Here is a 23,208-nt window from a genome sequence, read left to right on the forward strand (position 1 = left end):
ACATCCGTGAGTCAGCTGCAGATCGACGACGCTATTCGGAGCTCGCTGATGTGCGTCATGAGCGGCGCAAGCGTCTGCGATTGAGTAGGGATGCACATCGCCTCCGCCAAAAGCATGCAGTGTGCAAGAGGAGGGTTGAAGATGCGACTGGGGCAGTTTGAGCATTTCCAAACAATCGAATAAAATCCAAAAAAGTAGGTTCGACTGGGCCTGCGCCGTGTCGGATTGAAGCAATGTTGTTTTTTGAACTGTTGGAGGAGGTCGAGTGTTTGGGCCACTGCTCCGCCACGCCAAGCCGGGTTTTGGTCTGGCCACGTCAGTCCCTTCATAACTGAATAGTGATTCATGAGAGCCAATAATGTCACAACTTTTATCAGTGTCTATCACTATCGTAATCCTTAACGATGTGCCACCTGTCCCTAGTGTGTGGCACTAGCTCACGTAGACAATTCAACTACCTACAACTTTAGGATCCTCCTAAAGGATCCTCATTACCTAAACGGGCAAACGCCTAATTAAGCCTGATAGAGGCGCATTTGTAGGTAGCACCCCACTAAAAAGGGGGGTGAGTACCCTTTCAGTCCACTCGACTTGGCGTCGAGTGGGAGTATAAAGGTTGAGGACGAAGACGGTGAACGTCTTCGTCCCGACACAAAAACTTACCCCAACAAACCCAACCGCACCACCCGCAGCAAACAAAAAGGCCTGTCCTCCTGCCTTGCACCTCGCGCCACAAAGGCCTGTGCCCCCCTTCGCGCACAGAGACCCAGTGGCCCGTGCCCCCTCGTGGACACGTTTCAGATCACCCGCCTGCTCCCGGGGCAAATTCCGACACTTATAAGTTAATGGACAAAGCCCCCTGGAAATTTCAAGAAAATTTTTGGTTCCTTACACACTACCAATTTATTACTGTCTAATAATTGCTAGTGTGTAATACCACGCACGTGCACACGTGTGACCAATTTATTGGTAATTTTTATGGCACGGCTCAAACGAGCGGCCAAAGATCCAGCTGTACTACGAGAAGCTGCTGCCAAGAGGCGACGCATTGCTGTTGCCGCCGCCGATCTAGATTCCGCCACCGCCGCCGCCGATCGGGACTCCCGCCCAACGACACCTGTCACCTCTGCATTCGCCACTGACTCAGACTACACTGAATTTCAGGCGCCGCCCCTTGTGGAGATAGAGGCAGACGGCCACCGATTGGACGAAACAACCGCCGCCCATTCCGCCTCCTCTGCCTCGTCGACCATCGATTTAGTCGACGAGGACGAACCGTCGCCGCTATCCGAGTTCCGCGCACGCCACATCACGCGTGTAGCAGAACAGCGCGCACGTCCCCGACGCAACCCCCCTCCCCGAAATAGAACGGTGTACACTTGTCGCCCGTGCGCGCGTTCTTTCACCTCGCACCGACAACTCTCCTTTCACGAGGCGAGTGGCCGACACGCGCGCGCACAAATCCGCCTCCAGGATCTCGCGGCGCGTCTACACTGTCAGCTCTGTGATCTCCCGTTTGCCGATAGACACAATTTCGAATCACACAATCGCTCCCGGATCCACTTTAGGAACGCCCACAGTCAGCGAGAGGCCCGCCTCAATTAAAATTTAAATTTCACGCGCGCAAATTTAAATTTTGACTAAATCTCAACGTCAGGAATTAAATTCCTAAAAACTTTGAAAAAGACACTTGTCGACATCGATTTGAAGAGTACACAACACAAACCACACGGGAACACAACCTACACGTTTGAGCACAGGTACAGGTGTACCACCAATACACGTGTGCTGTACTGTACTTCTTCAAGTTAATTTTTGCCCTGTATACGCGTGTATAGCTATATACACTTGTCAAGCGTAGGACACGTATCTAGGAACACATAACTGGACACGTATCTAAGGATACACAGTTGGACACGTATCCGAGGTGACATATTTGGACACGTAACCTCGTTTTTTATATACATCTCTGTATACATCGCACCACGTTGTATCACACCACTATTTCACCCAACAGATCTGTTTATTCTTCCATATTACTACCTTCAGTATATTGGGAAATTAGCGTTACCCATTTACGCTACTATGGTAACGTTAGAAGTAATAAGGGCAACCCTTGACGGCTACCGCCCGTCTTCCTCGACGCAAGCCGACATCAAAGACGCTTTGGCGACTGTCATTTCCCAAGACCCTCAACTTTCAAATGAAGAATGCGTCAACACCCTCCGTGACGACCTCCCGCCCGAAGTGTTATACTCAAGCGAGTTACTGAAAGGACCCACCACGCTATTCCGCATTCTCAGGGATTACCTCACGGTTAAGGGATTACAATATACCCCTCACCCTCGAAGTAACCGCATTGCGTATGGCCTGGTCGACATGTTCTTCACCCATGTGCCCGACCGAATTATTGCCAACGCGATCCTGTCTGCATGTCTTTCCTCTTCGACATCACCGTCGGTCAACCAGAGAAACCAGACCAGCCAACCCACCTCTCATCTTAGCATGGACTCAAAGATAGCGCATAACATTGCTTCTCGATTCAAAAGAGAGGAACGCTATTCGGGAAAAGTAGGTGAAGATATCAACGAGGTAATCGATAACGTTTGTGACGCCGCTGATGATTATAACCTCGACGAAGAGCAGAAGCTGCGATACTTTCACAATGTGTTTGATGGCGAAGCTAAAAGATTCTATCGCACCTCCATTGCTGGTACCCAAGCATCCTTCGACTCAGCGGTTCAACGGATGCCTCAAGAGTTCAACAGCATTACGCGGCAGAACAGAGTTCGAAAAATATTGCAGAATCTTCGCCTGTCACAGATTCTCAAGACAAAAAACTGCTCTGTCAGCGAAGCACTAGAAGAACTTCGCGAAACCATCACTCGGTACACACCACAAGGGCCCCAAACGCATCGATCAGATCCCAATAAGACAGAGTACCTTCACGAAGCCGTGATAGGAACAGAATGGGCCAAGCCTGTTCTGACTCAAAGCCTTGCTTCCACGCCGCCTTGGACTTTTCAGCAGATGTATACTGCACTTGATGCAGCTTGGCTCCAAGAGCAGAAACAGAACGAAAGCCGTAAGCGTGACCCCCCAGAATGCCGTCAATGATGCCAACCCTCCCCGGCATACATTTCCAAAGACAAAATACATACGGTACACCCCGTCGACCTGGATCCTCCTCGTCAAATCCTCGTGGCAACTTCTCTGGACCGTCCAAACGTTTTAAGGATTCCCTAAACGGAAAGGACCGTTTCGGGAACGTACGATGCTGCCACAACTGTGGTAGTAAGTATCACTTCATCCGAGGATGCCCTAAACCCGCCTCTGTCATACGCAATGTACGACGCATGATCAAAGCGCGCCCTAACCACGTCAAGGACATACTGTATGAACTTAGTAATCAAGTGGAAGACATCATGCACCGTAATGACACTTGTTTCGAAGACTTCGAAGAACCAAAGGCCCCAAACAGTTCTGAGTCACAACACTCAGATGGCTCTGACAGCGTGACTGACAGTGACACCGACGAGACAGAAGAAGCTGTAAACAACCACGTGAAAAACGAATCCCTTTACGGCTACAAGACCAATTCTCATCGGACTATAGATCCATCGGATTTTTAGCGAGCGACAGTTCCCATCTCCAAGATAATACACCTCAAACTGTATATTTTGAAACTGTCCGCGCTAAAAAGAGATGCAAGTTTAAGCATGAACGTCGTTCTGCGATAAGTCGCCTTATTCGTTTTCCACGCCACAGAGAAAGAAGACCACGTCACCACGAATTCGTTGTCTACAACCAGAGCCACATTGCTTCAACTCAAAGGATTCCTTGGCAAGGAGCATGTCTTGACACTGGTGCACAACGCACAGTAATCGGCTTAAGACAGGCTAAGGCATACTGTCGATACACTGGCACAAAGTTTAGACTCGTTTCCTACAACAACCGCTATCGCTTTGGCAACGACCGTCAACTCTCGTTAGGCTCTTTGACCATTACGATAACACTTTCGGACGCTCACGCTACCATGGAACAAGTAGATGTAGTTAACTCAGACGTACCACAACTAATAGGCTTACATCTACTAGAGAAGTACGGAATATTCGTCAACACTATCACGAATTACCTTCATTGTCCTCAACTGCAACTACGAACTCCTCTGCTTCGCAAGAACGGCCATGTCTATCTCGAATGGCCAAAACGTGAGCACATATTCTTTTCTTCTCCAGAACTCTTGCGCCTTCATAGAGGATTCTCCCATCCTGCCACGGATAAACTCTACAACCTGCTCCGCATGGCTCGACCTTACGAAACGAACCAGGAAACCAAACAGGTCCTGGACCAGATTAAACAAGCGTGTGACACTTGTCAGCGCTTGTGAACAACCCCCATTCGTTTCAAGGCCTCCCTTCCAACGGAGGATTCCGTTAAGTTTGGGGAAGAACTATCTATGGACCTCATGTTCCTAGACGGAAAGGCCTTACTCCACATCGTCGACACGGCCACTCGTTTTTCAGCTGCTGCCTTCCTCGATGAAGACTTCGACCAAAGTGTTGAAGGTATTTGGTTAGCCTTCATTCAAATATGGTGTACCATGTACACCGGTTACTCAAACCGTCTCCGCGTTGATCAAGGATCATCCTTTACTTCTGATCGCTGGCGCCAACTCACTGACCATACGCCGGTATGCATTCAGCTCAGAATTTCCAGAGTCAAAGCTCACAGCTCCCTTGGAATCGGAGAGCGACTCCACAACCTCTGAGAAGAATTTACAGAAAAGTGCGAGCTGACTACCCCCAAGCACACAGTAAAATTCTTCTCAGCATAGCGATAAAAGCTATGAACGGCACGATCGGAGAAAAAGGGCTTGTACCCTCATTTCTCGCCTTCGGGATAACTCCTCGTTTTCCCATCATCAGCACTGAGCTTCCAACACAAGAAGAACGAATGAGACTGCTGACGTCTGCTCAGATGGAAATGAATGCAATCATAGCCGAAAGAAGAATACAAGCAGCATTAACAAGACAGATACCTCCAGCAGCCGATAGGACATATCAACTAGGAGACGAAGTACTAGTCTTTAGTGAACAGGATAAGAACTGGTTAGGACCATTTATAGTTATGCATGTTCAAGGAAGAATGATAACTATTCAGAACAGGGAAGGAACATACAGGCAAATGTTCAACGCCTTCCAACTCAAACCATATTACCGAGATCACAGTCCCATCAAACAAGAATATTCCGTTCTCCCCTTGCTCCAAAGACTCCCTTCTCTTCCTTTATCACTGAAGAAATCAAACCTAGTGACCCTAGAGCACGCCAGTTCTCTGCAGCTAAAAAGAAGGAGATAGAAGGACTCATCAAGAAGGAGACCTGGAAAATTGTTACTAAGGATGAAGTACCACGTAATGCTAACATTATGGGAGGCCGCTTCGCCCTAACAATCAAGGACTCCAGTACGAACAAAGAAGTCTACAAGGCTCGCTATGTTGTTCAAGGTTACGCTGACAAACTGAAATGTTCTTTAGTTCACGATAATCCTACGGCCGGACAGTTTTCAGTCAAAATATTAATAGGGTTAGCAGCAGTATTTAACTTCCAGCTATTCTCAACTGACGTTACGCAGGCTTATCTTCAAAGTGCAGAAAAGCTAATGAGAGATGTGTACATTAAGCCGTCAGCAGAATTTGAACTTGGCCCCAATCGACTGCTTAAGCTTTTAAAACCACTATATGGCCTCGCAGATAGTGGAGATTACTGGGGAAGGACCTTAAGAGACCACATCTTGAAAGACGTTGGAATGAGTGCAAGTACCACATATGGTGCACTCTTTTTCAAGAAGGTTGCGAATCAGCTCGCCGGTCTGTGTGCTACGCATGTCGACGACTGTCTACATGCCGGAGACGCAAAGTATTTGAAACTAAGTCAAAGTATTGAGAAAAGGTTTCAGTGTAGATATAGAGAATTTGACAGGATACAGTTTAGCGGTGTCAATATTGAGACAACCAGCAACGGATTCTGTATCCATCAAGAACGATACATCAAGACTATTGATTCTCTACCTAAGGATGTCACCTTTGTGCAGTATAGCTCTCTTCGAGCGAAGCTAATGTGGCTCCTCCAAACCAGACCTGATATAGCATGTGCTGTCGCTCAATCAACGCAAGTCACCGAAACAAGGTTCAACTCAGATCCGTCAACCCACAGAAAGCTTCTCAACTCCGTTGTTCGTCATATTATAAAAACCTCCGAACAGAGACTTCTCTATCCAAAGTTAGACAAAGGCTCTCTCTGACTGCAAACGTATTCGGATGCTGCCTATAGCAACAACTATGACGGAACGTCCCAACTTGGGTACATCGTGTTCCTGGCTGACAAGGAAAACAAGTGCCAGCCGTTGTATTGGTCATCACACAAGTCCAAAAGAGTTTCTAGATCAGTCCTTGGAAGCGAGACTATGGCATTCGCCGACGCCTTCGACATGACTTTCGCCATCAAAAAAGACATGGAGATAATGACCAACCAACCAATTCCTATTTCGATGCTCACAGACAGCTTATCGCTCTTCGACGTGATAACCAAGTCAACAATTACCACAGAAAAACGATTAATGATCAATATCAAGGTGGTTAAAGATTCATATCAACGGAACGAACTACGGAATATTGGTTTCATCTGCTCCGAGAACAACCCTGCTGATGCCCTCACAAAGGTTAAGCGATGCACTGTTCTAGATCGAATACTGACTGATTCAACACTACGTCACCGTATCGAACAGTGGATCGACAAGTCGTGACGCACCCGAAGGTGCCCACTTTATTCTTAAGAGGAGTGTCACAACTTTTATCAGTGTCTATCACTATCGTAATCCTTAACGTTGTGCCACCTGTCCCTAGTGGGTGGCACTACCTCACGTAGACAATTCAACTACCTACAACTTGAGGATCCTCCTAAAGGATCCTCATTACCTAAACGGGCAAACGCCTAATTAAGCCTGATAGAGGCGCATTTGTAGGTAGCACCCCACTAAAAAGGGGGGTGAGTACACTTTTAGTCCACTGCACTTGGCGTCGAGTGGGAGTATAAAGGTTGAGGACGAAGACGGTGAACGTCTTCGTCCCGACACAAAAACTTACCCCAACAAACCCAACCGCACCATCCGCAGCAAACAAAAAGGCCCGTCCTCCTGCCTTGCACCTCGCGCCACAAAGGCCTGTGCCCCCCTTCGCGCACAGAGACCCAGTGGCCCGCGCCTCCCCGTGGACACGTTTCAGATCACCCGCCCGCTCCCCGGGCAAATTCCGACAAATAACGGGCTCAAATGGTTGGGTAGATTCAAAGATATGGTCACTGAAACTCCGGACTGCGTTAATTTGGCTGGTAGTTGTCGAATCACGACTGCAACTGTTATGGTGACGTGGATCGACACTATGCTGTTCCGATTGGAAACACCTCAATACTGTAACAGGGATGCAGCATATCGCCATTACTTACAAGTTTTAAACATCTGCGGTTTATTTTGACATTTGATTTGGAAGGGTTTGATTTTTCCCGCAGACTCTGGCGAAAAGAGCAAGACTCTCACAAATCGTCACACAAATCGTCTCACTTTGTGTGACGCCCTAAATCGTCACAAACCGGAGCACAGGGCTAATACTATCTGGCTTGACATTTTCGATAACAGGGAACGGTGGATCCTTCAAGCCCTGACTTGGCTGTCTCTTGACGTGAAGTTTGTCGTGCATAGGGACGGACACGCCATGCACTACCGGCTGGAACCAGATGCCGACACCGTCGAGCTGCTGCTTTTCCGCCGGGTGTGCAACGCCAAGGCGGTCCGCGTCCGCATGCTCGCCGGCGAGTTCCCTGCCGCTTTCGTGAAGGCTGCATTGGTACGTACTGGACGCCCGCACTGCAGGTAGTCTCACGAGCATCGTACACGCGGACGATATTGTGCCAACAGACGGTGCAGTAGCTGACCGGCAATGTGGAGTTTCCACCGTAGTAGGTTGCTGATGTATTTCAAGCCCTCGTCGCAGTATCGACCGCGATGCACAACCGTACGTCATCGCATTTTATCGACTCGTTCGCAAAAAATGACAAATCTCGTCAGTGTCACAACTTTATTTATTTTGCAAGATCACTAACAGCCACTTTCCTGTGATGGCGATACGTCGCACGCAGAGACACAGGGGAGCATGTCGACGCGTAACTTGTTCACAGAGATTGTGTACAACTTATCGAGCACGCGGAACATGAGCAAGGCGCTTTCTCGCTTGGGCATATCCGATGAGACCGCAGATATGCTTGTCCTCGTTCCAAACGCTACGGGGAAACAGATTGCCGATATTCGCGCAGCGGTTGAGGGCGAAGAAGTGTTGGATGTTTCCGAGGGGGTTAAAGAGACGGCGGATATGCCCCAAGTCCGAAAGTTTTACGGGGTGACGGAGGCGGAAGAGCGGAGCGGTCCCATCGTAGACGCGATTGTCACAAGAATGGCATGTCGAGACGTGCGGTAAGAGTTGTTGTCATGACACTTTGCATGGCAGTTGTTTAGTGGTTTAGTCAACACATGCACACATTAAAAGTCTCCGTCGAAACCGGCGAAACCCGTGATGAGGAAAAGCGACCAGTATGGTTTCTTCTCAACTTCGCTACACCAATTCCACGCGCTCGTCAATCTACCGTCTATACAAGACCCTGCACTGAACGAGTCGCTCGCCCCGCTTCCGTCAAAAGCATGTCTGAAAAAGTCGCGCAAAATCTTCTTGCGTGCGGTCTCGACTCCGCCAAATGTCTCGTCGATATATTTTGCCAAGTGCGCATCCTCACGCGCGACATCGCCTAATCGCCGGATGCAGGTCGACAGAGGTCCCAAAATTCGTTGTACCTGCGCATACTTGTCGATAAATGTTAACGCGTTCGGTACATTGTAGTCTCCCAGGTGGACGACAGAGGATCCTACCCAGGACCCTACCCTTTTCTGCACCGTGTTCAAAATCTCGTACATTGCCTTTGATACATGTGGCGCAGCCTGCACTCGGTTCAACCCTTGCCCGGTATTTCGCAGGTGGTATGAAACTGATGGATTGAGCAGGTCCTTCTCGCTGAGATACCACAACTTATACATCTCATGGCAGATCTCTCTCCAAAGGGCCAGGCTCTGGAATACATACCGAAACTGGCGCGAGTGATCGTGGGACAAGCGGGCACCTCCAACACCATCACTGATCGCGAGGCTATCCGCGCGATCGGTAGGTCGTTCCGGCTTGAAATACTGGTGCAGATACTTGATCATGGTATCGCACGGGTCGCGGGCGCTTCTCAAATAAGAGCTGTTATCACCGATAGAGTACAGACAGCGTTTGATTTCCTCCTCGCCAAGCGTTTGCCCCCTCTTATAGCGCTTCGCCAGCAGCTGGACAGCACGCTCCTTTTGCGAAATCTCCCTTTGTATCGCTCTTCTCGTCTTACCATCCGGAATGATTTCTTTGGTGGCCGCCTGAATAAGCGGATCGTCCAACAGCTCTAAGCCCTTCCGCACTTCGAGGTAAGAATGGACGGTAACAAGCGGTTTGACGCAAGAAAAATCGAGCAGGCGGGTAATATCGTCCGAAACAGAATCCTGAAGCATGTGAATAAGCTTACCATAGGTATCGCGACTCTTCTCCGGATTGGCGACTTTGTGTCTGCGAGCAACCTCGAAGGCGGTCTGAAAAAAGGCCTCGTTGGCGGCAAAATCCTTCTCGGCGAGAAGCTCCTGGCCGCGTGCGTAGTCCGAGGCAACAGCGAGCCCCGTGAGAATAGAGCAAAGGTCGCGAATCTGAGCGTGGATTCGCTGCTTGGGCTTCATGCGCGAGTAGGTGAGGACGTCAACGACGTCGGTGTATTCGCTGACATTCAGAGCGGCCTCGACCAGACGAAGAATCTTGCGCTCCCAAGCAGACAGCCTCAACGGGATGTACTTGGCTCGGATGGCGAAGGATTGCGGGCGTGTGCCATTGGGCACATTGTCATCCGCGTGCCGGTCAGCCGAGGCGTCCGTAGATTCGTGCATGGCGACATCGTCATCGTCGCGGTCGTCCTCCGCAAGGTGATGGTTTTGCCGCTTGACGGAGCGCGGGGCGTCGAGATGGATAGGCTGCGGGCCGACGGTGGACAACGCAGGGCCTCTGATCTGGTCTAGGACTGAGACGAGGGCCTTTGAGAGGACGTCGGGATCCTTGATGGACAGCCAGTGGGCCGAGCTCCTCTCGAGGATGGCATCAAATGCCTTGCGGGACGCCTGCTGCTGCTCCGCCTGTCTCGCGACAACGTCATCGTCCAGGTGGTCGTCGGCATTACCGTTGGCCCCAAGCTTGGGGTTAGCGAGCGAGGCTTCCAAGACTGCGGCGAGCTCGCCCGCCGCTGGACGGTCTGCGGCACGCTTCATCAGCGAGCATGCGGGGCTGGCGGAGGGGGAGGGGGGGGGGGGGGGGGGGGGGGGGGCGGGGTGCGCGAGCGAGGGCAAAGTGAGGGGTGGGCGGGCAGGGAAGATAGTGTAGTGAAGGGACGAGTAACGTGCAGGCGAGGGCGGGGCGATGGCTGGCGGTGTTGTGCGCACGAGGCGTGGAAACGTCTACATGTTCGGTGCGTGTCCACGTTGCACAAGGCGGAAATTTTGCGGTCGGCGTCCGTCACCTGGGCCAGTCGCCTGGGCCTGTCGCTCCTCACGGCACGTAACCATGTCGCGTCAGCCACAGGGCGCAGTCTGCGTCCGCCGTAATCGCGCCCATGCCTCGCCGCTCCACTAACCCGGCGGCCGGCGACTTGTCCACCTGCACGTGCCCGCGGTGCAGGTGCGTCACGGGGTTGAGGTCCATCGCGACCGCACCGGCGTTGCACAGCGGCGCGCGCAGCCGCATCAGCTCGCGCGCCGCGCCCTCCAGCTCGCCCTCCGAATACGCGTAGTCCAAGTGCGTCCCCATGTCGCGCAGCACCGCCACGGTGGCCGCCTCGCTCAACCCGCGCATGTCTTCCGCCTTGATGTCCATCTTCAGCTTCCCCCCCGCCGCCGCGAGCAGCACCTCCCGGCACCGGATCGTCGCCAGCGCCTGCCGCACCCACACCGACTTGTCGTGGTATTGCCCCGCCGTCAGCGTCTTGTGCCTCTGCTGGGGCGCACGCTTCCGGCAAAAGTCAGGATGAGTCAACCTGCCCAGCGGCACATCGACGCCCCAGCCCATGTCGCGCACGGACCGAACGACATGGCGCACGTCTCTGTAGCTGGTGAACACTGCGTCCACGTGCTGTTCCATCTTGGCGTCGGCGTCCTCCGTGGCCTGGAAGTGGTGCCAGTCCTGGAGGAGGTGGACCTTGACCAGAAGGGAGGTGCCCATGCGCTGGAACGCGCGCGCGGTAGGCTCGCCTGTGGCGTTGGGTGGCCGTACGGCGTAGCGGTCGTGCCACGCGGAGAGGTCGGCATGCCAGCCGGCCACAGTGTTGGGGTCGCGCACGCGCAGGAGGATGCGCAGGGCGTTGAAGAGCCAGGTGGAGCCTGCGCGGGAGCCGCCCGCCGCGATCACGACCAGCGGCGGGGGGGCCTCGGGGGCCGGGAAGTCGCGGCACACGCGGCGCGACGTGCCGCAGAGAAGCGGGTGCTCCTGCGCATGCGCTGTGTCGCAGATGCTTGTGTCGAAGCGGTTGGAGAATTGGAGAAGGGCTAGTAGGAGGAGCATCAGCGTGAACAGACCGATGCAGGTGTGCTGGAGGGAGGACATGGCGTGGCGAAGGGTTTCGAAGGCGCGGATTGGTCTGCGGCGCGGCATAGCGACAGGCAGGGGAGAAAGTCGGGGGACGCAGGGGAGCGGTGGTGAGATTGGGATGGTTAGCCTAGATTGAGTTGTGTTAGGTGAAGCGCAAGAGGGGGGAGGGGGGGGGGGGGTTTGTGTGTGTACAACAGATGGAGAGGGATGGGGATCAATCTTCTTGTGCATTCTACTGTTGTCGAATGCGTGAGGCCAAGTAAAGTTTACAGTAGTAAATCGACGACTACATTAACTACGATCAGATGGCGGCTTTTTCAATGCCAATTTGGCCGTGGATATTCCCAGCGATTCTCATCGCGGACATGCGAAGGTTAAGAAAAGCGGATATGTGCAGGTCAAACATGGAGCTAAGGGTGAGCCATCGGCAAAACTGCGAATGTGGGAAGGCCATGGGTCAACCATGACCATGGCGAATGGTCCGAACCTCATCGCGCAAGGGCGAATGTAAAGAGGAGGCGACAGGGGTCTACAGGCGTGCAGAGGCAATGCGAAAAGGGTCACAACTCATATCGGCACAGCGCGATTAGCTAGCGATGGATAGATGCGATGCAAGCAGCAGCGAGCAGACGTAATTAAGCGGAGGTAGCTTGCGGAAAAAGACAACGGCAGACAAGCCCAGCACCTGTGCTGAATCTCCTGTTCCACCCGATCTTCTTTCGTCCTCGTCACAGCGAGAGTAGCAGCGGTAGACCCTACACCTTTCGCCCAGAATCCGTACGGGATGTCCGAGCATACCAAAACTGTACTGAGTGCTAGTGGACAACCCAAGGGTGCCGCATCGAAGTTTGGAATCAATAGAAGCGGTACCTTCGAAGGTACACAGTACTTGGGACACCGATGCGATTTTAAACAAAGCAAATCATTTCGATAGCGTGCTGGACCAAGAACCTAGTAGAAATTGGATTCTTTTTTCTGTATTTTGTGAGGCAACGCCGTCGGGGATCACAGTCTCAAACAACTATCCACAGGTCCACGTCAGGGCTCTTCAGTGACCATCGCCAGTCCCCCCCGACTTCGTGCATACCTTTCAGCTCGATAACTCCGACAACCGTGTTGCGTCAACCGCAATCCATTAACAAACTGAGAGCGAAGCAAGTGAGTTTCTTCCTCGTTCCATCCTAATTTTAAAAAATTGCCCCCGCCGTCGACCACATGCAAGCCATGTCGACAGAGGACAAGAAAATCACCCCTTCTTCCGTCAGACCCCTTCCGCCCACGCCGTTCAGTGCGATGGTGGGACGACCCGGGCCTGCCACCGCGGCCTCGCACGCGCGTCCCGCTACCGGCCCCGCGGACTGCGCCTCTCGAGACCGCGCGTCCGACGCCGCCGCCGCCGTCAACGACATGGCCACCCTGCTCAACGCCATGGACCCCGACGTCGTCAAACGCCTTGTCTATGCCCGAGAGGCGGCGGCCGGCGTGTACAAAGCCTTTCCAGAGGGCGATAGACGCTTCGATAGCGTCGAGACGGACAGTGAAGACGAAGAAGGTGAGGAGGAGGTTGTGCACGAAAACGGCGACGGCGATGGCGGTCGGGAGTCTTGCATCGGCCTTTTTGACCGCGTCGTACACCCCAATGCGCAAGTCAGTCTGAGCCGCGCGAGGGAGGACCACGGCATTGATCTTGTCAAGGAGATGGATGCTGCCGGGTTGACCTTTTTTGAGAAGATTAAGATTGTCAATTACATTCGGCGGATGTGCGATGAGGGTGGGAGCACGGCAGAGGAAGCAGTGCCAGAAGTGAGGAGAATAATCAAGACGAAGGATCCTAAGACGCTAGGAGATGATAAGCTTCTATGCCCGGTTATTCCTGGCGACTTGATGCTGACCGCCTTAGAGACTGAGGAGGATTTGCATGATTCGGCTATGGACAAGACAGAGGATGTGACGCAAGCTGTGCGGGAATCCTTGCGTGCGTCCCACATACTACCAGAGGTAGAATAATAAGCTGTGGAGAATTGATGGCAGGAAAAGCATTCGTATTCGGTCTATGTACATAAACTTTACATTTGTCTCCCGACACCCATAAAACCGAACCGCAAAAGCATACCTCTAAAGCGCTGAGGCGGGTGAACTGTCTTCCGATCTCAAGTACATACCCAAATCCGCCTGATGCAGCACGACGATGTCGGTGGGCGCTGCCTTGCGACACTCGACCGTGCTTCTTGCCGTAAGCCCGAACCCCAGAGCCATGTCGCCCATGTTGTACACGACGACACCCGCACCGTGTTCGGTGTTTTCTGTGATCCTTCCCAAGCCAGTCTTCAGCACGTGGTTGCCGTACAGGAAGGACATTTCGGAGGACGGCTTGATCCACACCTTGTGCGTGGCGTATTTGCCGAGGTATTCCAGGCAGCTGATGTGCAGGTGAAAGTTTTTGTGATGCGTGAACTTGCCAAAGCATACGCCAAGCGATGCTAGGCTATCGCGAGCCACGTGCGTGGCGAGGCGCATCGTGCGCTCCGAGACATAGTACACGCGGTCCTTTTGAAGACGGAAGCAGTAGCTGCCGTCCGGCGTGTCGATGAGCTTTTTCAGGTTAGGGCCGATGTACTTTGCCAGCTTTTCGAAGACTTGCGTTGTCTCCTCCTCTGTCAACGGACGCATGGTGAGGCGTGCAGGGTATAAAGAGATGGAGAGATGCTTTTGGGCACGGGAAGACGACAACCAAGACAAGCAAACGGCATAATCTACGCCACCGCCGACGGGCAATGACAAACCTTTTTTTTGAAACAAATGTTAAAAATTAATCGTGGGAATATTATAATACTGTACAGTGGATATGATATTATATAAGCACTTCGTCAGATCATGTTCTCACTCACTCACAGGGGCTGCTCATTTCTCCTCCTTGGTTAACACTTGTGCTCTGGTCACACCACCTACTGCATGTTCCGCCGCGAATCATTATCTTCCACTTCCGAAAAGCAATATAATAGCGGAATGCTCTATCGGCCTGCCGGTTGACGAGGAGCTTGAAGCGAGGAAAGGATTTCTAGGAGATTCGACTCGGCAAGCACTCGTGCTCGGCAACTTTGACATGGGACTCAACGTAGTTAGAAAGGCGTGGTTTACATCTATGTACACAGCCGTAGCGACACGCTCCCTGCCCTCAAGCGCGACAGAGCTTTGACGCCAAGCCCGCGAGCTGCAATGGAGTGGCCACCCCTTCCGCCATCCTCATGTGAACAAGCCCAATAATGCGGAGCATATTGAGCTTGGTCAGTTCATTGTCAATCGTCATACCCTTGGCGACTCGGAAGATGGTCTGAATAATATCGATCGTGGAGTAGCCCTGATCTGAGAGAAACATGACTTTTGCGAGGGCGCCGTCAATATCTTTTTCCATGCACAAGACGAGAAACTCGGCGACGACTTTGGGATGCGGCTGGTCGCAGACCTTATTCAAGTTCTTCCCATTGACGAAACCGAAGCCGTTGAAGGTGCTCTGAATGTTGTTCAACGCAATCCTCATATCGCCATCCGCAGTAAAAACAGCGGCATCGACGCCCGACTGGTCATACTCAGCCTTCTCCCTTTTAAGAACATGGGCCACTCTACCTGCAACCTGCTCATTGGAAAGCCTCCTAAACCGGACGACGGCGCACCGACTTTGAATCGGCTCGATAATCTTTGACGACAGGTTACAAGCGAGTGCAAACCTGGTGGTATTGGAGTGCAGCTCCATGGTCCTTCTGAGTGCCTGCTGGGCTGCCGAGGTCATGGAGTCGGCCTCATCCAGAAGGACGATCTTATGTCTCCCCGGAGGCAAGGTTACCTTTTTCTGGGCGAACATCTTGATGCGCGTGCGGACGGTGTCGATGCCGCGATCGTCCGAGGCGTTGAGCTCAAGGACGGCGTTGCGCAGCTGGGGGCCGAGGGTCTGGCGGGCTAGGGCCATGATTGCAGTGGTCTTGCCGCACCCCGGCGGGCCTGCGAGAAGCAGGTTCGGCATGTTGCCGTTGACGGCGACGACGCGGAGACGGTCGAGGACATCTTCGTTCCCGACGACGTCGTCGAGCGTTTGGGGTCGATATTTTTCTACCCAGGGAAGCTCATAGGCGGTAGAAGGGGGTTTGGCGGTTGACGGTTGCATGATGGGGACGACTCCGGGGAGAGCGGGAGCAGGAGACGTTGGAGACGGAGGGTTCTGGTGCAAGTACTACTTAATCCGTTCGGGATATCCCTACCAGTCTACTTCGTAGATCCTCCAAAGTGGCGTGGTGTTTGAGCCAGGTGAATTTGGCGGGAAGGAGGGGCATTCGGCTCCGGGATCCAATGTGTTTGAGGGTTCCAGAAGGCGGAGAATTAGAAATTCACCACTGTATCGACCGTTGAACCGCCACGGAGGGAGGGGCGGCCCCCTATCCACCCCGCACACGCCAAGTGTCCTTCGTCGCCCCCGATTGGCCAGATGCATGCGCACGCGCAGTGGCGAGCGACTGCGACCCCTGAAATGCTGCCGCAGCGCAGCGCATCAACCCGTTTCGTGGCTGTGCATCTAGGCGCAAGGACCCCCCGCTCTTCAATCCCCTCCCCCGCCATCCCGCCGTCGCCCTGAAATACGCCGCACGACCCTCCCCGCCTCGTGCCCTGCCCCTTGTCGTCGCCACGTCGTCGCTCTATCTGCTCGCCCTTGTTGTCTTGCTCGCGTGCGCTCCGCTTGGGCTCAAACCGCTTGTTGTCGTCGCCTTCGCGGTCGGTGGCCTGCGTCGAGGCATGGCGAAAAAGGGGGCCAAGCACTCGCAGAAGAAGATCGCACGCCGCCTGCGCGCGGAGAAAAAGCGGATCGAACGCCAGCGCGCCCGCCCCCTCTCCTCTTCGGATGTGTCCCCGACCGCCGCCGCGAGGAGAAAGGCGATGCTCTTCGAAGCCATCGCCAATGGTGAGCCCCCGTCCCCGAGAGGCTTGGTCAATTTGGGCAATACCTGCTTCTTCAACGCCGTCATGCAATGCCTCACTCGAGTCGCACATTTTAGAGAACATTTTGTCTTCCAGTCGGCAGCACCCGGCGAGGGCGCCATGACGACCGCAATCAGAACGTTCTTAGTCGACCAATGGAAGGTGGGGGAGTCGTCCGAGTTGAACCCTATACTTCTCTTCTCGGAGGTTGGGAAGAAGAATCCTAGCTTCAGGGGGCGCGCACAACAAGACGCCCACGAGCTCATGAAGGTCATCTTTGATGCCGTCCTCGACGAGGAGAAGGCGCGCCTCACTAAAGTCGCTCGTGGTATCCTTCCGCCTTTTGCCCGCGATGACGAAAACGATTCGCCCTCGGAGACTAGTCTATCCACCTCGGCTGACTATTCAGATACCCTTACGGAAGAACATGCAGGTGTAGCCAATCATACTGATCACCCGTCGCCTAGCTCAGTCGCTCAAACCGCCTCTGAACCCGAGCGTAGTCCAGCAGATGATATAGTTGAGTCGGAGACCGCAACGGAGCCTGAAGACCCAGACCCATCCAGCAACGACATGGGGCATCTCAAGACAGGCGATGCGTCGGGCGAAGACGAGAAACCCATCCCACCAGAAAAGCTTGTCACTATAATTGAGCGTGCCGTAGGCGGTGTGCTGTCCTCTACTATTGTCTGCAAGGAATGCGGCACGAAGTCTGCCGTGTCTGAACCCTTCCTGGATTTGCAAATTCCCCTTGTTCCAAAGGATGCACCCGACCCGAGAGTGGCAAAAGACTCGGACACGACGAAAAAGTCGTGGAAGAAAGACGTAGACGAGAAGCAAGTGGAAGGTGACAAACCGGAGAAGGAAAGCGAAGCTGAGGCAGAGAAACTCAGCCCTTCAACCGTTGTGATTGTCCCTGCTGTTCCTCCACCGCCGCCACCGCTCCCTCCTCCACCCACTTCGCTGGCCAATTACTCCAAGGCATCGTCAAGCAGCGGTACCCGTGACCTGATGCAAGAACTACGCCAGAAAGTTGAAGTCGAGGCACCTAGCGCAGAACCGGCGCCGGATTCAGGATTATCTACTGAGTCGCAAACGGTTCTGCATCACAAAGAGTTGGCGAATAGTATTGCCAACGAAGTCACGGAGACTCAGATCAGCGATGACGATGAAGCAGATGGCATGCCGTCGCTCTTCGATTCTAGCGACAACGACGACGGAGACGACACAGCTGTGGATGAAATTAACGACATGAATGCATTCTCAACGTCAGAGTGTGCAAGGGAGAATGACGCAAGTGCTGCGTCATCATCCGCCGGGAAGGAAATTGCATCTTGCTCCCCTGGTCCACGTCGAGCTCCCGCCTTCATTTCCACACTTTTCGGTGGATTTGGATGTATCTCACCTGCCCCTCATGGATACAGGTCAGTTGTAGGGAGCTTGGAAGAGTTTACGAAAGTGGAGGTCCTGGAGGGCGACAATGCGTATGGTTGCGAAGAATGCAATAGACGCGAAAAGCTGCGGGTTGCGATGCAGCGATTTGATAGCATAAGCATTAAGGCGAAGAAAATTGAGGCATCCGCTGAAGTCTTCGCCGATGACGTTGTTGGTGAATCTGATGTAAGTGCCGTTGATGAGGGCCAAGCCAGAAAGAGACCAGGCGATAGCACGGATAGCACCGAAAGCTCGAATTCGTCGGAAAATGAAAGTACATCATCGAAGGTTGGCACTAGAGACAAGAACAGTCAACCCGTCATGATGTCGTCTTCACCAGTGACCAGCAGCAGCAGCGAAGGCGGCAGCGGTACGACCTCTGAGGAGGAAGGGGAAGTTGTTATAGAAGAAGAGCTGGAAGAGCCACGCCCATCGAAACCTGTCCGTCAACGCACCTTGACGCGGGAAGAGGAAGATGCATTGATCAAGAACCTCGACGTCAAGGTGCCAGTTGTTCGCAGCGCGGCTGAGAAGCGATTTGTGGTGAAAAGGGCGCCAGACGTACTTGCGATCCAGCTGAAACGTTTCGCACAGGTCGGGTTCCGCGGGGGGCTGCGAAAGATATCTGGGCATGTGGACTTCCCTCTGGAGTTTGACTTGGCCCCATTTGTTGACGAGTCGGCATCCGAAGAATTGAATGCAGAACTGAAAGAGAAATCGAGTGCCGCTAAGCGAAAACGATCTGTATGTTCTCTGTATGGGAATGGAAAAATTAAGGCTTACAAGTATGCATTGACTGGGGTTACTGTTCACGGGGGCTCCCTTTCTGGCGGTCATTACACCGCTTACGTAAGAGAGGGAGTTGACTCTGATCATAGGGGGGGATGGTATTTTTGCAATGATGCAAAGATTCAGAGAGCGAAAGAACGCGATGTGCTCAGAAGCGAAGCTTACTTGTTGTACTACGAGCGGGTCCCCGTGTAGATGTGGTTGGACTCCGATGATATTTTTAACTCCGTTAACTAAAGCCATCCGTTGCCTTCCTGTGGAACAGAGTAGGCTAGCAAATAAACTAAAACGGCAGATCGCTCAGATTTTGGGTTGCTCCCCTTCCTGTATCTCCTGCAGAATATTGTGAGTTACTTCGGTTCTCAGTGGAACGGTCGTTGCCATCAATCATTGTCGGCATCTGCTCAGAACGGGACTGCAAAATCTCGAACGAGTCTGCTGTAACAATTGGGCTCTCCCGCGTCTCGCCGTCTTTTCCTGTCCAGGAGCTAACATTGAGAGATCCAGACACGCCGACTCGCATCCCCTTCTTCCCAAACTTGGAAATGTACTCAGCAGTACTTCCCCATGCCTCGACGTCAAACCAGCTCGTGCGGTCCTGGTCTCTGCCCTCATCGGGGTCATATTCTGTAGTCACAGCTAATGAGAAGTTACACACCTTGGCGTCGGCGCTGATGTCCCGAAGCGAGGGGTCTTTTCCTAGACGCCCCGTGAGTATGATCCTGTTCAGCAGGGGCAAATCGGCGCGAAAGTTATTGCACAGTTCCAACTCGTCGGGCGCCAACTCCGCGGTCGGGTCAAATTCGTTCGGATCGTCTTCTTGCACCTCTGCTGGTTGTGAAGCACTGCACTTGATGTCGTTTTCAGAAGACCGGAGCGCGCTCCTTCGCACCCTCACTGGCCGGAAAGTTGCTGTCGCGGGGCCGCCGCATTTGGATGGAACAAACTGACTCTGCGAACACCCAAAAACGCTTGAACAGGGAAACTGGGAGCAGGTTACAAACCCCTGTGTGCTGCGTACCATCACGGGAGTGAAGGCGTGAGCAAATGCGTCTTTGCTTTTCGGTTCTGCACGTAGAGTGTGTGTAGGGGCAACGGTAGCAGTGATATCTGTGGGATCAGTCTTGCGATTGGATTCAGGCAGGGCTTAAGAGTTTGGGAAAGAATGTCGCGTGGGCGTGGTGTTAGTGCAACGTCGATTGACGTTGTCAATGTCTGCAGCAGAAGTTGGTCGCGTCGGATCACGCCTTCCGTTGGCCACTGCTGCAGAAGGGTACAGTACGCAACCAGCATGACGGGTGGAGTTCTTCAATCCGGGGACAAATTTCTTAATTGATTTCTTAATCAAATTTAAATGCCTGATTTACGGAAGATGGGGCCATATCTCCCAGATTGTCTTTTTCAGCATATGAGGCAAAAAGAATAAAGAAAGAATGCCGAAGACGCCGTCGATGACCCGCATCTCCGCCGAACCCCGTGCATTTACCTTTCGCAACTCCTCTTCTCCCAGACGCGCAGTCCACCTTGGACCAGACGAGGAAGATTTCGCCTCGAGTGGGATGAGTCATCGCAGCGTCCACTTGGCAAGGGGCTGCGGTCAAGGATAGCGGAAGCGGGAAGCGCCAGGAAGCGACACAACACCACACCCACGCAGTCGTCATCATGACGACCCCGGCTTTTTTATGCTCCCCGCTATTTTTCGGGCTAAATACTCGGTTTAGAAGACACCCCGATAACCTTGTCCGCAGCCCGAGCTTCGTGCTTTACAACCGTCTGCGCGTTGCACCGACACGCACGCAAGTGTCGTCGCGCATGAGAAACCGAGGTGGGTTCCAGCTCCCGCCTCGCGTGCCAGAGGATGCTGTCAAAAGGAGGAGGGCGATAGAGCTGCTGGGGAACCTCACGCAACGGAAGAAGATGAAAGAAGGCAAAATGCGAGAAATCGAGGCGCTAGTCGGCGAGCTCCCCAAGAGCCGGGAGCTTGCCCAGCAGTGGAAGGTAGCCATGGAGCATACTCCCAATGCTAGGCGGAAACACCTGACAGGTCCGACGGCGCTCAGGCATCGGACGGAAGTGCTGCGACGGATTCGACTGCCCGAGCGCACCGCAAGCGTGGACCGCTCTTTCGTCCTCTTGGGGTGTCTGGAGCGCCGGTACCGATACTCGCAGCCTCCGTCGATTCGAGTGTTGGAGGAACTGGAAAAGCGAATAGGAGACTATCCAGTCGATGAGAACGAGACACACCACTTTCGAAAAGCACTCAAGGTGCTGCGAAACGAGCGCCGCTCCAAGGAGCTGCGCCCTCCGCGCATTCCAGTTGGAGACATGAACGAGCTTCTTTATGCCAGAATGGCGCTTGGGTACTATGCTATGCGGCGATCAAAGGGCGTTCGGGCCGGTCGGGCGACACGACTCGAAGACGTGATCGGGGTAAGGCCTCGGAATCAGAACGTGGCCTTGTCGTGGAAGAAAATTATGTCTGCAGCTATTCGCAAGAAGAAACGACAGGAGCGTACCGCGAAACGACTTGCAGAGATAGAACGCAAGCGGCTGAAGCGAAGATGGTCTCGCGAGCAGCGAAAATTAGAGAGTCACATGAGGGCGCAGCTGCCCGTGCGGGAGGTGCGCAACAATGGTACCTCGAGCGTGGTGGAATCGTTTGCGGGCGTGGAGTTTGAGTCGTCCAACGTGTCAGCATCTAACGGCAAGGCGAGTGGGAATGGGACTCACACGAATGCGCAGGGTGCGGTTGATGACGGTACATCTGGTGATGCACACGTGACGGAAGAAGCGGTGCCATTCGTGAGACGTTTGCAAAGGATTTTTGGGGTGTTGCTGGGAAGAAAGCTGTGAAATTGGGCAGCAGGTGATGGCTATGGACGAGGGTTTTCAAGCGATTGGTCTCTCATGTACTGGGCGGCATCCTCCATTGCCTTGGCTCTTTCGCTTGCTTTGCGGTGCGTGCGGATGTGGACGGCCTTCCGAATGATGTCGTTATCAAGATCATGCATACCTTCCCGGCTGATTTCGACGACCCTGTCCGCATATTCGAGCAAATCGCCCGGTTCATGCGACACGATAATGATCGCAAACTGGGACTTTAACGAGCCCAAGAAGTTAATAATATCGCGCCTTGCGGTCCAATCGACGCCGGCCAGGGGCTCGTCGAGGACGAAGAGGCTCGGCAGCGGGTCGCGCATGAGCTGCGACGCGAGGGCGAGGCGTCTGATCTGGCCACCGCTGAGCGACCTGGGCGGGGCTTTGAGCGACACGTCGAGCAAGCCGACGGCGGCGAGCACGAGGCGCACGTCCTGTGGGGTCTTAGTCGGCCTGCCCATGGTGAGCTCCTCGAGCACGGTGGGGCACAGGAAGTACTGGCCCGGGTTTTGCATGACAACTCCGACGTGGTTGAGCATGCGGGCCGGCTTGGTCAGGCGGCCTTGCCAGAAGAGCTCACCGTTGCCGCGGTCGACGGTCGTGAGCCCGGTCATTAGGTTTAGCGCTGGTAGGAGCGGATGCAGGTATTAGCGATGGAGTTTGGTTAAAAAGAAAGAAAAAAAAACGGCGCGGCGGCTCGCGGGGCGCTGCAGCGCGTACATACCTGTGGACTTGCCCGACCCGTTCTCGCCGATCACGAGCACGAACTCGCCCGCGCGCACGGCGAAGTTCATGTGGTGGAACAGACGCACGTCCCAGTTGCGCGGGACGCGGTAGGTGATGTCGCGCATCTCTAGCAGCGGCGCGGGCGGCGCGGGCGGCGGCGGGCCGGGCGCGGCAGGGCGCGCGAGGCATGCGCGGCGCACGCTATGAGCTGGCGGTTGAAGCGGCCGCGCGCAAGGCCCGGCGGGTTGGCGCAGCGGCAGGGGGGGCGCGAAGGCGACGCAGGACGGCCGCGGCATTGCGGGCGCGGGGGACGGGAGGACGACGATGCCTGGGGAGGGGGGAAGGGGAGGAGAGAGTCATCAGGAGATAGGCATCGGGAGATAGGGTGATGCTCACGGGCACAGGTGGTACACGTGTAGAAGGCGGGTGTATCTGGGCCTTCTGCAGCGACGCGGATGCCGAGCAGAGTGGAATGGGGCGTTAAAATAGGGCGTGCAGACGGCGCGAGCTCGTCGCCCCAAACGCGCGCGTGTGGCAGCGGCGCGGGAACCCGCTTGCTCCGCGCCCGCACTGTACGCCCTTCTCACGGCTCTAACACCGGGGCCGCGGCGTGTGAGCTCCCCCCCCCCCCCCCCCCCCTTTCCCTTTTCCCCCCCCTTTTTT

At 54.0% G+C, this 23,208-nt stretch overlaps 11 protein-coding genes; 4 read left to right on the top strand and 7 right to left on the bottom strand.

Annotated features, from left to right (window-relative positions):
* Positions 1 to 7,640: 7,640 nt before the first annotated feature.
* On the top strand, positions 7,641 to 8,529 carry CHC_T00005831001 (hypothetical protein). XM_005717449.1 is given in 4 exon segments: positions 7,641 to 7,770; positions 7,771 to 7,902; positions 8,019 to 8,070; positions 8,195 to 8,529. The coding sequence occupies 3 exon segments, from the start codon at positions 7,771 to 7,773 to the stop codon at positions 8,527 to 8,529; spliced, it is 519 nt and encodes a 172-aa protein (XP_005717506.1). The 5' UTR covers positions 7,641 to 7,770.
* Positions 8,530 to 8,591: 62 nt separating this feature from the next.
* CHC_T00005832001 (hypothetical protein) lies at positions 8,592 to 10,067 on the bottom strand. The gene has a single exon (XM_005717450.1). It carries the CDS (start codon positions 10,065 to 10,067, stop codon positions 8,592 to 8,594), a length of 1,476 nt encoding a protein of 491 aa, XP_005717507.1.
* Positions 10,068 to 10,236: 169 nt separating this feature from the next.
* CHC_T00005833001 (hypothetical protein) lies at positions 10,237 to 10,554 on the top strand. The gene has a single exon (XM_005717451.1). The coding sequence runs from the start codon at positions 10,237 to 10,239 to the stop codon at positions 10,552 to 10,554; it is 318 nt and encodes a 105-aa protein (XP_005717508.1).
* Positions 10,555 to 10,719: 165 nt separating this feature from the next.
* On the bottom strand, positions 10,720 to 11,985 carry CHC_T00005834001 (hypothetical protein). The gene has a single exon (XM_005717452.1). It carries the CDS (start codon positions 11,983 to 11,985, stop codon positions 10,720 to 10,722), a length of 1,266 nt encoding a protein of 421 aa, XP_005717509.1.
* A 1,884-nt stretch (positions 11,986 to 13,869) lies between these two features.
* Positions 13,870 to 14,424, bottom strand: CHC_T00009521001 (similar to 60S ribosomal subunit biogenesis protein Nip7p). Its single transcript, XM_005717453.1, has one exon. It carries the CDS (start codon positions 14,422 to 14,424, stop codon positions 13,870 to 13,872), a length of 555 nt encoding a protein of 184 aa, XP_005717510.1.
* A 446-nt stretch (positions 14,425 to 14,870) lies between these two features.
* Positions 14,871 to 15,913, bottom strand: CHC_T00005835001 (hypothetical protein). XM_005717454.1 is given in 2 exon segments: positions 14,871 to 14,929; positions 14,930 to 15,913. 1 exon segment carries the CDS (start codon positions 15,911 to 15,913, stop codon positions 14,930 to 14,932), a length of 984 nt encoding a protein of 327 aa, XP_005717511.1. The 3' UTR covers positions 14,871 to 14,929.
* Positions 15,914 to 16,677: 764 nt separating this feature from the next.
* On the top strand, positions 16,678 to 19,137 carry CHC_T00005836001 (hypothetical protein). The gene has a single exon (XM_005717455.1). It carries the CDS (start codon positions 16,678 to 16,680, stop codon positions 19,135 to 19,137), a length of 2,460 nt encoding a protein of 819 aa, XP_005717512.1.
* An 88-nt stretch (positions 19,138 to 19,225) lies between these two features.
* On the bottom strand, positions 19,226 to 19,966 carry CHC_T00005837001 (hypothetical protein). The gene has a single exon (XM_005717456.1). The coding sequence runs from the start codon at positions 19,964 to 19,966 to the stop codon at positions 19,226 to 19,228; it is 741 nt and encodes a 246-aa protein (XP_005717513.1).
* A 316-nt stretch (positions 19,967 to 20,282) lies between these two features.
* Positions 20,283 to 20,603, bottom strand: CHC_T00005838001 (hypothetical protein). Its single transcript, XM_005717457.1, has one exon. It carries the CDS (start codon positions 20,601 to 20,603, stop codon positions 20,283 to 20,285), a length of 321 nt encoding a protein of 106 aa, XP_005717514.1.
* Position 20,604: 1 nt separating this feature from the next.
* Positions 20,605 to 21,795, top strand: CHC_T00005839001 (hypothetical protein). The gene has a single exon (XM_005717458.1). It carries the CDS (start codon positions 20,605 to 20,607, stop codon positions 21,793 to 21,795), a length of 1,191 nt encoding a protein of 396 aa, XP_005717515.1.
* A 20-nt stretch (positions 21,796 to 21,815) lies between these two features.
* CHC_T00005840001 (hypothetical protein) lies at positions 21,816 to 22,433 on the bottom strand. The gene has a single exon (XM_005717459.1). It carries the CDS (start codon positions 22,431 to 22,433, stop codon positions 21,816 to 21,818), a length of 618 nt encoding a protein of 205 aa, XP_005717516.1.
* Positions 22,434 to 23,208: the final 775 nt, after the last annotated feature.

Source organism: Chondrus crispus, genomic scaffold (genome assembly GCF_000350225.1).
Source record: "Chondrus crispus Stackhouse genomic scaffold, scaffold_318, whole genome shotgun sequence".
NCBI classification, from domain to species: Eukaryota; Rhodophyta; class Florideophyceae; order Gigartinales; family Gigartinaceae; genus Chondrus; species Chondrus crispus.

Bases quoted from the DNA above. Each gene is read 5' to 3' on its own strand.
- CHC_T00009521001 (XM_005717453.1), bottom strand. From the start codon at position 14,424: ATGCGTCCGTTGACAGAGGAGGAGACAACGCAAGTCTTCGAAAAGCTG.
- CHC_T00005840001 (XM_005717459.1), bottom strand. From the start codon at position 22,433: ATGACCGGGCTCACGACCGTCGACCGCGGCAACGGTGAGCTCTTCTGG.
- CHC_T00005836001 (XM_005717455.1), top strand. From the start codon at position 16,678: ATGCTCTTCGAAGCCATCGCCAATGGTGAGCCCCCGTCCCCGAGAGGC.
- CHC_T00005835001 (XM_005717454.1), bottom strand. From the start codon at position 15,913: ATGCAACCGTCAACCGCCAAACCCCCTTCTACCGCCTATGAGCTTCCC.
- CHC_T00005839001 (XM_005717458.1), top strand. From the start codon at position 20,605: ATGACGACCCCGGCTTTTTTATGCTCCCCGCTATTTTTCGGGCTAAAT.
- CHC_T00005832001 (XM_005717450.1), bottom strand. From the start codon at position 10,067: ATGCACGAATCTACGGACGCCTCGGCTGACCGGCACGCGGATGACAAT.
- CHC_T00005834001 (XM_005717452.1), bottom strand. From the start codon at position 11,985: ATGCACAAGAAGATTGATCCCCATCCCTCTCCATCTGTTGTACACACA.
- CHC_T00005838001 (XM_005717457.1), bottom strand. From the start codon at position 20,603: ATGACGACTGCGTGGGTGTGGTGTTGTGTCGCTTCCTGGCGCTTCCCG.
- CHC_T00005833001 (XM_005717451.1), top strand. From the start codon at position 10,237: ATGGACAGCCAGTGGGCCGAGCTCCTCTCGAGGATGGCATCAAATGCC.
- CHC_T00005837001 (XM_005717456.1), bottom strand. From the start codon at position 19,966: ATGGTACGCAGCACACAGGGGTTTGTAACCTGCTCCCAGTTTCCCTGT.
- CHC_T00005831001 (XM_005717449.1), top strand. From the start codon at position 7,771: ATGCACTACCGGCTGGAACCAGATGCCGACACCGTCGAGCTGCTGCTT. The intron at 7,903-8,018 runs GTACGTACTGGA...CCACCGTAGTAG, and splicing joins CTTTCGTGAAGGCTGCATTG to GTTGCTGATGTATTTCAAGC. The intron at 8,071-8,194 runs GTACGTCATCGC...CGTCGCACGCAG, and splicing joins ATCGACCGCGATGCACAACC to AGACACAGGGGAGCATGTCG.